At 34.6% G+C, this 15,127-nt stretch overlaps 1 protein-coding gene across 1 annotated transcript in view; it reads right to left on the minus strand.

The window, feature by feature from the left end:
- The window catches only part of LOC127544484 (collagen alpha-1(XXII) chain-like), a 176,701-nt gene that overhangs the window by 89,901 nt on the left and 71,673 nt on the right, over nucleotides 1–15,127 (minus strand). The window contains exons 16-18 of the mRNA XM_051971138.1: nucleotides 7,821–7,856; nucleotides 7,022–7,075; nucleotides 1,870–1,914 (exon numbers count right to left, since the gene is read on the minus strand). Of these exons, the coding sequence (XP_051827098.1) occupies nucleotides 1,870–1,914; nucleotides 7,022–7,075; nucleotides 7,821–7,856 (135 nt within the window). The remainder of the gene's footprint in view (nucleotides 1–1,869; nucleotides 1,915–7,021; nucleotides 7,076–7,820; nucleotides 7,857–15,127) is intronic.

Raw genomic sequence — 15,127 nt, forward strand, 5'->3', positions numbered from 1 at the left:
GACAAACATTAAATTACTGCACAAAATCATAGTTTCATATAGCTAGTGTATGTCTGAGATAGGATTTCAAATCAGGTTTTCCTGACTCCATTGTGCCCCAATAAATCATTGTAGAAAGTGTTTAATTGAAGGTTAAAATACACATGTAAAGAATTTTAAATGCCAACTTGAGGAAACTATCTTGTAGACAAAATTGCGATATTTAAAGATCCTGAGACATGGAGGATTATGGTCAGATTTGGGCCTTAAGAACATTATTTTGATTATCTTTCTGGATGGATTGGAAAGGAGGTGATGGATGCAAGGAGACTGAGTAGATAGTTATTCTATCCCCAGATAAGTGGCCATGAGGGCCTGAAAAAAGATGGTGACCTGAAAGTGGAAAGTAAGAAATGGTTGGGAGAGATGTCACTGAGATAGAGCCAGTATGATTTAGCAATAAAAGAGACATGGGGGAATTTCATGGCTATAGGAGAGTTAAGTATGACTTTGAAATTATGAATCTAAGAGACTGTAAAGATGATGGAGCTCTCAATAAAAATAGGGAAGTTTGGAGGATAGGTTATTTTAAGGTTAAAGATGATGATCTTTCTTTAGAAATATTGAATTTTAGATGTTTAAGTGGTCTCCTAAGAGAAGTCCAGTAGACAGTTGATAAAGCATGATAGCATTCAGGGAAGAGATGAGGACTATTTATATAGCTTTAGGAATCATCTTTGTATAGATGGTATTTGAACTCTTAGAAGCAGAAGAGACCACCAATGGAGAAAATGTAAAGAGAAAAAAAAAAAAAGACCTGTGGGATATAAGGCCCCCCCTAAGGGGGCAGGAGATAAACTCTGATGCAGCAAAGAAAGAGAAGGAGTGCTTGAACATTAGTAAGTCAAACAAGAGAGAAGAATCACAGAAAATAAGGGAGAAAAGAAAGTCCATGAGGAAGAAGTCAAAAACGCAGTAAAGCATTTAAAGAGATGAAAATTGAGGGGAAATATCATTTAACAAGTCAGTTTATTTTTAACCTTACAAAGAAAAAGGTTTGATGGGAAAAGGAGGTAGATTTTGATAAATTAGTGAGATCAAGAACCAGATTGTAAAGATTGTTGAATATGTAGATAGTAAAGAAAAAGAGAAAGAAAAAAAGGCAATCTATTCTAGGATTTTGTAGTTGAAAAGACTTGTAGAAAAGTCTACAAAAAGACAACATTTGTAGGGGAAGCAAGATTAAATGAAATATTTTGTTGCTGTTGTTTTTTAAGAATAGGGTAGATCTAAGCATATTTTTATATAACAGAGAGCCAGAGATAGTACAAGATTAAAGAGGAAAGACCTAGGAAATTATCATTGGGCCAATGCTCTATCAGAAATGCAGAGTGGTAAAGAAAATGACAATAATAATATAAAAGAAAAATAAAGAAATACAGAGTGGTATAATGAAATGAGGATGAAGCTCTGAAGTTAAGAGACCTAAATTTGAAACTTAAGTTTTACCATTTAAATAGTTATATAAACAGACACTGCTTTTACAAGCCTATTTTCTCACATATGAAATGGGAGAAATCATTTTTGTTCTGCCTCTCTTTGAGATCTATTGTGAGGAAAGTGCTTGGAAAACTTATGGAAATGTGAATGATGATGATAAATACAATAATGGTGATGACAGTAATGATGATGGGTGAATGGCTATAGACAGTCATAAGCAAAAGTTCAGATCTTAGGCTAACCTTATTGTGAGTAGTAAGGTCATAATAAATTCTCATGTGAAACTGGCTGTTTTTTTTTTTTTTTTTTGATGGTATCAATATAAATGGAAAAAAAAGAACAAGACCAGTTGGGGCTTTAAAAAGAATTCAGAAGACTAAGACAACTTACTGGTTTTCCTGGTGCACCTCTTTCTCCTGGATTTCCGGGTAGACCCTACCAAAAAAAAAAAAAAAAAAAAAAAAAAGATAAAAAAGATCTTGTTATACTGATTACAGACAGGCTATTCTTGTGTTTCGACACTCCTCCCCCTCCCCACCATGACTCTAATGAAGGTGATCCATAGAAAGGATGGGATCTTCATTAATGAGCAGCAATGACAAGGGCACTCAGAAAACCTGATTGTATGTCCTAGCATTAACACATATCACATGTCTGATCTGTGGCAAATTATTTCAGCCCTCTGAATCTCCTTTTTCATCACCTGTGAAGTAGAACTAATTCTTTTACTTCATGGATATTCTGTAAGCCCTAGTGATTTGTTTATGGATATTTATTATTAATATAAATTTACCTGTTAATATGTTATTTTTTATGTTTTAAGTGTCTGGTGCAGAATAAGTATGCATAAAGGAATCAGAAATATAGTTCATCTGACTCCTAGGAACAATGTTCAACAAATTAAAGGATGATAGATTTCTCCTAAACATGACAGCAAACTTACACAAAATATAAAGCTATCTAAACATGAAATTAACAGTCACATGATGAGGTGAGCTTTTTGTCTCCCTGGAACTTTTCAGGTGTAGGTGAGACAGGATTCATGCTTTACCTGGGAGTTGGATTAAAAGACTCTAAAATCCCTTATAAATATGTTTATCACCTTGACATTATAGAAATGTCTGTGTGTGATAGTTGTTAAGGGGGATGGATATGAAAGTCTGGAATATGAGAAAGAATTATCTTAGGTCAATTCACGTTCATTCAATTCTTCTCTGGAATATGAAAACACAAGTCCCCAATCTCTTTCTTAGGTAATTCTCCACTTTTGTCTGACTTAAGGACCTTCACAGTTAGTTAACTAATTACTTTACTACTTACTAGAACCTACCAGAGATTTTTACTACTAGCCATCAGGAGCCCAGTCAGCTTTAAGCTCAAATGAGTCATTGGAAGAAGGAGAAGAATTTACTGAGATTTTGACAAAGAATTTAATAAAGTTTCTTTTGTGATATCTCTGGATAAGACAGAAGTAGGCTGGGTCAAAGTACAAATAAATGTATTTGAAAATAGTTGAATGACTGGACCCAAAGAGTATTCATTTCTGTACTGATGACAGATTTGATGGAAATCTCTAGTGGAATGAGAGGCATTATGGCATTATGGAAGGAAAGTCTGCAAAGCTGATCTCAAAAGCAGATTCAAATTCAACCTAGGATATGAACTATCTATTTGACCTTAATCAAGTTATTTAACTTCACAGTTGCTCAAGACAACTCTCTAAGACTAAGATATATACAAAGAAGATTCTTGTTGGTATTGATAGGAATATCCTCATCTGAGAGTTTCCCTATTCCAGTGAAAAGACTTGCCCTTTATCTTTTATAAAACCCCAATGAGGGTCTGCCATATATTTGGAGTACTACCTTAATTTCTCTTGAGATCATGAAGTTTACTAGGGTATCCCTTAGCTTTTCCTTGAAATCTATAGCATATATATTTAGTCCATATATAATATATCTACAGTCCATACACACACACACACACACACACACACACACACACATATATATATACATATATATATAACCAGTCCACATTTCTTAAATAAAATGCTTTAAATCATTTATTCTTCATAATTCGTTTTTAATGTTTTACAGCATGATGACATCAATCATGTAGCTAATTCTTCAATGTCCTTTGAGTCATGCTCAAATTTCATTTCTTTGCAGATTATAGTATTCATATTATACACATGTATAGTGTGTATGTCTATATATTATATATGTAATATATAATCTATCTGTCAGTTCTAGGAGTCATTCATCCATCTACATACCATGTCTCGGACAATACACATTCTTTGTTTACTTGTTTTTTTTTTTTTCCCTGTTTCTTACCTATCCAGTAAGATTAAACTCTGTTGAAGGATTCTGGATCTCATTTAGGAGGCTTTGCAGTGTCCTGATGCATGATCCAATCAGAACAATGACATCTGCAAAAATGGGTACCTGGAAAGTTTACCATCTAGAGTGATTACCTTTCACACTTGGATTGTATGCTGGATCTCCTCCTTGATAGTGATGAATAGCTTTTGAGCATGACTGCCTGTTTTATATCTTGCTTGATACTAATGATTAGAATGTTATCAGACATAATTACCTCTGTTATGTATCGCAAGAAAAATTATATAATTTTTACATTATGCATGAGAGATACTTTATTGGAAAAAAAGCAGTTAAGGTGGAGTTTTTCATGTAAAATCAGAAGATTTTATTTTTTAATTAAAAAATAATAAGTACAGTAGAATCTCATATTTGCTACATATTTTATTAAATTGTATTATTGTAAAGCCTTGATTTATTGTGAAATATTACTTGTGAAAGCCATATTTTAGGAAGGATACTGACAAACTGGAGTATGTCTAGAAGAGAGTAAACAAGGCAGTAACAAGACTGGAGAATATGTCATAGAAAGATTGATAAATAGAACTAAAGATTTTTACCCTTAATAAAAGAAGGCTAAGCATGTATGATAGGAAGATGAATACTTTATCCAGATATTTGAAAAGATTTCACATAGGAAATTTAAATTGTTTAGCATTGAAGGGCAAAACTAGCACCAATGGATGAAGTTACAAGATGATAGATTTTGTCAAAGGATAATTTTTCTAAAATTTAGAGCCATTAAGAGATTAAGATGGATGTCTTGGTAGACAGTAAGTCATCCAAGGGCATTTATTTATTGTATCTCTTCCTGGACTAGGCTTGATACATATCATTAATTAGGAAATGTGCTGGAGAAATAAATAGGCAATTTTAATGGGAACCACACAGAGGAATAGCTAACACATTAAATGATTGTAAAGATTCCTAGGATCTCAAAATATAGACTAATAGGTTAAACTTAAGAATATAAAATTTAGTAGAGCAACATGCAAAGTTCTCCATTTAAACTAATAACAAAATTATATATATACACATTATATACACACATATTTTTTGGGGGGTGGGGTAATTGGGGTTAAGTGATTTGCCCAAGGTCAAGTGTTAAGTATCTGAGGTCAAATTTGAACTCAGGTCCTCCTGATTTCAGGACTGGTGTTCAATCCATTGTACCAACTAGCAGCCCCCAAAACAAGATTTAAATAGATAGAAATTTAGTTAGATAACAGTTTTGTCTTGAGAGGAACATAAGCATTTTTGAGGACTATAATGTGAGCATGATTCAATAACTAACTCATAGCCTCAGAAATGCATATTTTGAAGAAATTAAGAGTAGCAGAGTTTTCAGGAAGTGGGAGATAATAGTCCTTTCTAATCTGTCCTAGCAAGATAACCATTAGAGTTGTGGTCAATTCTGAGCACCACAATACTGGAAAGGAATTGAGAAATTGTGATTTGTTAAGACAAGGGTTACCAGAATTGTTAAGAACAATAGCAACAAACATTTATATAATGCCTGCTATCATCCAGGCATCTAGAAATGCACATTAAAAGTATTAACTCATTTTATGCTCGCAATGCCCCTGGGAACAAAGTGCTTCCATTATCCTCATTTTATAATTTTATAAACATCATAGAGGTGATGCTATGACATGCGAGCAAATTGGATTTAAGTGAGGGAGGGCTGTGAAAGCCCACCTGCCTCACTTTCCCCACCAGAGCCATCAGTGGCCAGATATAGATCAGGATGCCTGGAAATGGTTCTGGATGCAGTGGGAGACCTTGGCCTTTTTAAGCTAAGATTTTCATCAGGTTTCAGTTTGACTGAAACAACACCCATTCAGTAATAAAACTAGGTTAACAGACAAAGCTCTTGAAGCAAAGATGACCACTTCCACTTAGTAAAAATAAACAAACAAACAAACAAACAAATAAATCTGGGAGGGGAAGACATCATCATCAGGCTTCTGGCCAAAATAGAAATGACTGCTAATTATTACATTCACTTTGAAAGATCTTGCTCAATTCTTTTTAAAATCAGGAGATTGAGTAGATGATAACTAAAGTGTCTTTCAATTTTTAACAATTTTATAATTTTAATGACTTACAGAAACGCTGGAAGGAAAATGAAAGCTGAGTCCTCCAAAACAAAGTCTCTGAGAGATGGGCAGCAATCAATGAGGGAGTCTTCAAATTCTGCCCTTACACTGGAAACCCAATTCAAGGAGTCACAGGATAGGACCTGAATGATTCACTTAAGAATCTGTGTGACCTTAGACAAGTCAGGTTATCTCTCTTGGTTTTTCAGTTTCTCATTTCATCAAATAAAGAGGACTTCCCTTCCCCATTCCTTCTAGCCTGACCTTATGACTCCAAATCCAGTGCTCTTTCCACAGAGCCTTACTGATTTCTCTGGACCTCAGTTTCCCTTTCTCTAAAGTAGGGAATGGATCTAGATGATATATAAGGATCTTTAGGGGCTTTAAATTTTTTTCTAATTAAAAATATGAGGCTGAATTTGGGAAAATGGATCTCTCCAAAAGATATTCAGTTTTTTATTACAAGAAGACTTTAAGAGGAAGCTAGATTATATTTATCTAGGATATTATTGAGAGATAGAATTCCTTGTTTCTTTGAATATTCAACTCTGATGTCCCCTTCTGCATGAGACCTTTCTTGATTCTTACCTCTCATCACTCACTTGTTAGTATAGTCTCTATAAAAAAGATTACTTGTCTGTTTTGTATATTTCTATGCATTTACATGTTTGTCTTCCCTATTAGATGATAACCTATCTGAAGATAGGCATAGTTTCATTTTTTTACTTTCTTTCCCCAGAATCTAGAATAATGGCCCATAGTAAGTCCTTAATAGATGCTTATTGGCTAGTTGATTGATTTCATAATGGACTTATTAGGGGTATCAATACCTCAAACTAATGATGTGGTAAGATAAAGCATTGCCTACGAAGTAAGGAAATTTCAGCTTGAATCTTATTTCTGGAGCTAGCTTACTGTCTGGCCTTTGAAGTCACTTCTGCTCTCTTAGTTGCAATTTGTATAATTAAAGACTAGATGAGATGATGTCCATTTGGTCTCTTGAAGATTTAATACTTTATAAATTCATGATTGAAAATTTCATAATTTCTATTAACTTACATCTTGTCCAGCTGGCCCTTGTGGACCTGGGAATCCGGGTAACCCTCGAGAACCCTGAATAAAAGAAAACCAAAAAATACCCCTCAAAATATTAGAAAGTACATATATATGCATAATTACACACACATATTCATGGACACATAAGGTTTTTATAATATGAATATAAATCTGTTATCAGTCAGTGGAATCTGAAACATAAACTGTTTTGTATTAATCTTATTTTATCAGACCACAATCTTCCATCATTCCATCTCTGTATTTCAGGCACCTTTAAACCTATAATTTGTTCTCACTGTTATCTTCAATCTATCTTTTCTTCAGTTCTTATTCTGGCCATTAGCCTTGTACTAACTGAATTCAATTTACTCTTTTCCCAAACTCAACCTCACAAATTATTCCTTTGATTTCAACTAATTACTAGCAATTATCACATATACATGTATACATATATATATGTCTATATATATACATGTTTATATATGTATGTCTATATATACACATATGCACACATGCACAAACACTCTTATACAGATATAGTTGTCCTCTTTTAATATTGTCTTAGTACCCAAGGAAACATTCAAAAATCTCAACTTTCAACAGTATCTGTTAAAATACTAAAAGAATCATAATATAGCCTCTGGAACATTGAAAGGATCCTCATGAAGGATTAATGGAAAACTTAGGAAGGATCACTTAAAATGAGGATTATGTGGTTTTCAATCTATGCTGATGGAAAGAATACTCAACCAAGTAACCTAATATATAGAAATCTAGCACTACACAGGCACAATGTACTCACTGGTGGTCCTTTTTCTCCTGGTGGTCCAGTGGAGCCCTAGAGACAAACAGAATGAGATATTCCTTGAAATTAGGGTCAATACTATTTAACATGTATAGGACTGCTTGCCATCTTGGGGAGGGGATTAAGGGAGGAAGGGAGGGGAAAAAGTCAGAACAAAAATGAGTGCAAGGGATAATGTTGTAAAAAATTACCCAGGCATGGGTTCTGTTAATAAAATGGTATAAATATTAAAAAAAAGAAAAATCACCCATGCATATGTTCTGTCAATAAAAAGCTATAATTAATAAAAAAAGACAAATGGGAAAAAAAAAGAAATTAGGGTCAATATTCAACTAGAGACAAGATATTCAATTTCATCAGAGATGGAGATTAGCAGCTAGACAGCCAAGGTTGGGGGGTAGGAGAGAGCGAAGGAAGATAACATACTGGGGGATGTATGTACCAGCTGAGAAGCTCTTCAGCTCTGTGTGGTGGGAGGCCTTGTAATTGAAAGGCAATGCTTTGAGGGAGCAAGAATTTCATGCTTTACTGCACTCCAGTAGAACTAGAATATAAATGACATCACTGACATCATCCTTGAGATTATGCTGGCAGTGGACTCTTTCCCAAGAGGAAGCAAAATTTTGGGACAGAGTAGTGGATTATTTGAATAAAGAATATCCAGTTGTTTACATTGGAATCATATGAATCCATCAGGATGAAAGACTTTGAGCTAATGTGAGACTGTATTTGACAGTCTTTGGATAAGCTGAATAATCAAGTGGGAGAGAAACATAATGCAACAACCAAGTCAATGTGGCTTAGTAAATTCTATTGGAATTTTCTTCAATTTAATGTCTTGATGTTCCCCAGGAGTAGTAATGATAGAAATAATAACAATGAATAATGTTTATAGAGAGTGTCATGGTTTGTCAAGTGCCTTACATAATTGATTTTTGCTCAGACCTATGATTCAGTGTTTGTAAGGAATTTTCAGTACAAACTCTATTAATGAAGATTAGCAGTTTGTTGATAATTCAAAAGATAGTTAAAAATAATTTTATAGGACTGTCAAGGAGACATTAACAATTTAAGTGATTTACCAATATTCAAAAAGCTATGTGTCAAAATTAGGACTAGAAAATAGGTTTTCCTGACTCACAAAGGCCAATCTCTGTCCTCTAAAATAGGGACTCAAACTTTTACCAGTTCTGACCCATTTTTGCCCAAATATTTACAAATTTTTCCATGTTGTTTTATGATAGTTATACAAATAAAACATTTGCTGGTAATAAATCATAGTTTTGTGAACCCACTTTCAGTTATGAAACCCCCCATCATGTGAAATTGTGACCCAGAGTTCAGAGTTTCTGAAGTACTTTGCCTCTAATGAATTCATTGCAAAATTATCAAAATTTAATTCAACCTTGATTAAACATAGTATATAGAAAGCTGGCCTTGGAATCAGTAATTTCTGAATTATCCAGTACAGTCTGAAACATACTAGCTGTGTGACCTTGAATAAAGCACTTAAACACAACTCTCTAAGGTTAAAAATTGCAGAGAAGGATTTTCCATAAGTAAAGGGATTTTCCATACCTGATATTTCCTATATTAATAAAAGTATAAACCTAGTGCTGATTTCATTATATGCTGATATTGCTCTAGATATTATGTGCACAAAGAGAAAAAGGAAACACCTTCACTATCAGTCAGCAAACATCCTACCAGTATGTGATCCTGAGTAAATATAAAGTATTCATAAAGTGATAGAAAGTAACTTTAACTGATTAAACTGATTAAATTTGATCCTGCATAGTCTAGACTTTGAATCTACTGTTCCAATTCTTATTCATATTGAAAAACCAGATCTTTGCAGGGTAGCCCCTATATTTGCCCTTGGTATTGTAAGAGCCTTTGTGGGGAGGTCTTTTTCCTATAATTCTATAGGTCAAAAATTCCCAATTGGTAGTTATCCAAAGCTTACCAGTTAATATCAATTAACAAAATAGACTTAATTGGTTTTTAGAATCATGTTTTTCTCAAGGGGGTTTATAGTTAGAATAGCTTCTATGAACATTCTAGCCCTACCCACAAGCAGGGGCTCAATTTCTAACAAATACCAGAGCCCAGTGGAAAATGGGCTCAACTTCAGAACATAGGAAGTTACAAAATAGGTAATTCATAGCTTCTTGAAGACCTTTGGCTGAGAGTACTTTGCCATCCCCTCTCCCTCTTGTGGGGTCCTTATGTTTTCCTTAAGTAGGGATAGCTTTCTCCTGGGCTCCTTGTAAAAACTCTATAATTGCCTTTCCTGAGTGTGTCTACTTTGTCCTTGGCTTTCTATGGAGATAGAGAATACTGCCAGTCACTGTTATTCCTGGATATGCTGCTAAGGAACACTGATGAGAAGCCCAAATTTTTCAGACGTTTCAAAGTGTGAAAGATCTTCCTCCAGTCTGGCAGTTTGGAAGGGGGAGAGAGGGAGAATTTCAAGCCTCTTATTCTCCCCCATGAGCAAGCAAGTACCTCTCAGTGGCTTGACTAGAACTCCCTTGTCTTGACTCACCTCTAAAATGTAGGGATCCAACCTACTGCTATCCCCCTGCACTCCAATTACTAACTTATCTGTGTTCCTTTAAGTTCCAACAAAAATCCCACTTTCTACAGGAATACTTCCCCAACACCTCTTACTTCCAGTGCTTTCCTTCTTTTAATTATTCCCTTCTTATCTTGTATATTGCTCATTTTATATATATTTGTTTGCAAGTAATCTCTCCCATCAGACAGTAAATTCCTCAAGAACAGGGAATATTTTTCTCCTTTTTGTTTCTGTATTCCCAGAATATTTGGCATATAATAGGTGCTTAATAAACTGATTAATTAATTAGTTAATTGGCTTCTAATTTTATGGAAAGTCTCATAATATATGACTGGGTCTTCTCAATTAACCTCAACACATGTCTTTTATAGTATCATTTCATTTCATCCAGTGGCTAGAAACATCCTATTCCTTTTCTACTTGATAAACTAAGTTATGCACATTTACTTCAAAATCTTTTAAATGTTTCAATAGATATGTTCTCATTTTACAAAGTTATCAGGTTATAGTATCTCAATATTTAATAGTTATGTTATATAATCCTTAAGTCTCAGAAGCAGTTTTCAAATATTATTTCATTTTATCTTTACAATAACATTGTGAAATACTATTGCTGTTATCTATTTTGCAGATGAGGAACCTGACATAAGTAGAAATTAAGTTACCTGCCCAGTGTCACACAGTTAGTAAATATTCAAAAAGGAGATCCTTCAATTGGAGTAGGAGTAACTGATTGGTTCAATCAACCCCATCCCTTAAATTCAAAATAACTTTATGAGTTAAATAATATAGTTTTTATAGATACTATTGTGATTATTATTCACATTTTATACTTGAGGAAACTGAGGCTTAGAGGTGAAGTGACTTACTAATAATCATTCAATGAAACTGACTAAGAAGAATCAGAAAGTAATATATAGTCATCACATAATAGGATTGAGGGGAAGAAAGAATCTTAGAGGGAATATTGATGACAATCTATTGCATTATAATCATTTGAACTTATGCCTAGTGTCCTTTACTATCTCTGGAGCAGCATATCCTCCCATCATGAGTACAGAACCTTATATATAACATATATTTGCTAAATGTTTGTTGAATTTAGTAGATAAACCAGGGTGGAAAGCACTGGACAACAGTAGTTGCCAGTGGTAAAGAGAAGAATCATACAAGTGATCCACTGAAGAAATGTTGAAGTAGGTATCCAAGAGTGTGGAGAGAAGTGGATTTAGAATAAATAGAACCTGAATTCAGATCTCTCTCCTATCAATTATTAAGGCATGATCTTGAAAAAAATCACTTCTGAAATCCCATCCAGATTTAAATATATGACCTTTTAGAAGAAAACCAGCTTTGGATTCCAAACACTTGTTGAGTTTCTAATTAACCTAGTGATTCTGACCAAGATATTCTGCAATTCAATTCAATATACATTGCTTAAGACTTGTGCTCTATAGCTGGCATTATGTTACGTTATGTTAGGTGCTAGAAATACCCCTGAAAAAAGCAATCCCTGATCTCAAGGAGCTTTCATTTGATGGAAGGGAATCAAGTGATTAATAGGGAGGACCATAATCTCACTAGTTTTCTCCTTGAATTGTAAGGATTAATTGAGATGTCTGTGAATCTGCTCTTTAAGCACAGAACAAATGTGAATTACCATTAGGAATGGGAAGAATTTAAGTTGATTTTGTGGTATAGTGGAATGGGACTCTAATGTTTCCCATACTTTTGGCAAGATTATTCTGAAGCACTAAAGGATCAGACAGTGAGATTAGAGGCAGCACTGAAATTAAAAGATATTTTTTAAATGACTTTTAAGTGCAAATCAAGAAACTAAACAACTGCCTTGACAACTCCTATCCTCTCGGGTGTAATGGGGCAGAGGTTGTCAGACAGAATAAAAGCAATCTGACTTCCTTCCGCAAAACAAAATCCACCAGTGTCTGCTAGAAGCCACTTGGAGAATTCTAGAGTAAGATGAAATTGAATGCCTTCAAACCATCTACTGGAAGAGGATGTACTGGATGTCCCAAAAGCCTACAATCAGAAGTTGCCTGAAAAATGTTTATTTTTATAATAATAATTCATATTTTCATGGAATTTTGTAATTTAAAAGGGATTTTTTCTCAAAAAAAAAGAAACTTGGAGCATAAGTGGCACAAGTATCAATAATTTTTATTTTAAAGATGAGGAAAATGAGACTGGGGTAGGATAGGATAGAGCCTATGATTTCACAGATATAGGGAACCCCTGGTGAGCAAACTCCTTCAACAATTTCTCAGCAACTTAGACTCTTATGGAATTGTCTGAGGGTACTGAGTATTTAAGTGATTTGCCCATTGAGACCCAGCCAATATGTGTCAGAGATGCTTTGGAGCCTGCTGCCTCCAATTCCAAAGTTTAAAACTCTTAAACCAAAGTGCCTTTGCACTCTCCCCTTTTCTTTTTTTCCTCTCCTTCCCCAACTCTCATCTCATCTCACCTTTGAACTTTTTTGTTCCCTAAATTCCTGGGACATAGAGGCCTAGGCCAGCAGCCAGAGAAAGGACATGTGGAAATTTGATAAGTGAAGCCCAAGTTAAAGTTTAGTAAGTCTGAGCAGTGGAAATATACAAGACTAAATTTACAGCCTCTGGGATGGACCTGGCAAATTGCTTTTTAGCTGGTCTCTCTTGGAAAGGAATGTTTCAAAAGTGATTTATGGTAGTATTTTTACTAGAAGGTATGGTTAATTCTTTATGTTGGGTGGATCCACAGATAACCCTAGCATAGTATTTTATTTCACATGCCAAAATGGAAAAAAACTGTATGGCACAACAGAAAAGGATGTAGTTATGTGTATAGTAAGTTAACCTGGGGGTTGCAAGGATCAGGGATAGGTTTCAGGGTATTCAGGAACTTGGATGGGAAAAAACCATCACTCTGTCTTCATTTATCAGTCATTGAAATGCAGTGCTTCCACATATATTGTATCTAGGATATACTATAACATATTTAACATGTATAAGACTGCTTACCATCTGGGGAGGGGGTGGAGGGAGGGGAAAAATCGGAACAAAAGGGAGTGCAAGGGATAATGTTGTAAAAAATTATCCAGGCATGGGTTCTGTTAATAAAAAGTTATAATAAAAAAAATTTATTCTGCAGCAAAAAAAATAAGAAAAAGAAAAAGAAAAAAGAAAAGGAAAAGAAATGCAGTGCTTCCTTCAAAATTTAAAAGTAAAACATTATTCTGATGGACTTCATCAAGAGGGTTCTTGACGCACCAGAGGAAAAAAAAAGTCCTAAGTTAGGAAACCCAGGTTCCCTTGGTATAACCTTTAGAAAGACACTTACATATATAGTATTTAGTGCTAGGTGAGATCAAAGCCCATTATTGTTGAAACCAAGAGAAAGCATGGAATCATCCAAGTTTTTTTCACATGTATCGAATGAAAGAGCTGGGACTCTAAATCAGATCTCTTGATTCCAAATCTAATGGTTTCTACCATAAGAGATGCAGACTTAAAATCAATAAGCACTCAGCCCAGTAGATTTGCAGTAGATTTGGGCACTTTATCTCTTTGAAACTTGGTTGTCTCATCTGTAAAAATAGGGATGGTAATTATGCCTAAGCTAAAACATTTTATAAACTTAAAATATTTATGAAAATGTAGCTTTAGTCTTTATTAGTGCTCAGTGCTACCCTCTAAATCTTTTCCTGATTTCTCCAGTTGATAGTGTTTCACCATGGGGATTTTATTTGTATATAAACATTTTATGTGTCCATGACCTCTCTTACTTAAATTCAATTCACTTGCATGTTATGGCATCACCTCCCTGAAGTCATGATTATCTTTGATTAGGAAGAACAAACAACAACCATGTGTTTTCTAGAGAATATAAGCTCCTTGAAGACAAGTATCTTGTTCACTTTTGCCTCTTTACTTCCAGTGATCAGCACAGTAACTGGTCACTAAGTAAATGCTTATTGAGCTATTGATTACCATGACTGATGTGCACAGGACACTTAATGAACCAAATGGGATAGGATGATCCTTCCTGATAATTAAAAGATCCAAAACACACCAAGTGGTCAGTATATGATTTGCCTTGGATAAATGAGTGACTTCCTATTTTTAGCTTCTTATTGATTTTCTGACTCAACCCTTACATTTTCTGACTGCGTTGAATCATTTAAGGTTTGAATCACAGAAACATAGATTAGGAAGTGATATCAGAGTTCACCTAGTCCCCTGCATATCTGAAGAGGCATCTTTATCTTAACATCCCTGAAGATGGGTCACCTGCTTAGCAGCTTCTGGTAATAAGGAAACCAATTAATTCTAAATCAATTCTTACTGTCATGATTTCCCCCTTATACTGAGCTAAAATTAATACCTTCAGTTTCATGGACTGTTTCTAGTTCTTCCCTTAGGAATTAAGGAAGAATAAAAACATCTTAACCTTTCTTCTATGTGGCAGTATATCAAAACATCATCTCTTCCTCAGTCTTTCTTTTCCCATACTAAAATATCTCCAAGTCCTTGAGATTTCATTGGTCCTAAGCTGTAGCCATTCCTGGTACTGAAACACTAAGCTCGCCATATCATGCTTCCCCTCCCTACCCCGCTGTATCCCTAGCATCCATACTATCTTCCTGACTACCTCTGCCTGCATTTTTAACATCATCCATCACACAAATCAGCCCTACTGCTGCCTGCCCAGCTGGGATGCTGCT

Source organism: Antechinus flavipes, chromosome 1 (assembly GCF_016432865.1).
Source record: "Antechinus flavipes isolate AdamAnt ecotype Samford, QLD, Australia chromosome 1, AdamAnt_v2, whole genome shotgun sequence".
Lineage (NCBI taxonomy): Eukaryota > Metazoa > Chordata > Mammalia > Dasyuromorphia > Dasyuridae > Antechinus > Antechinus flavipes.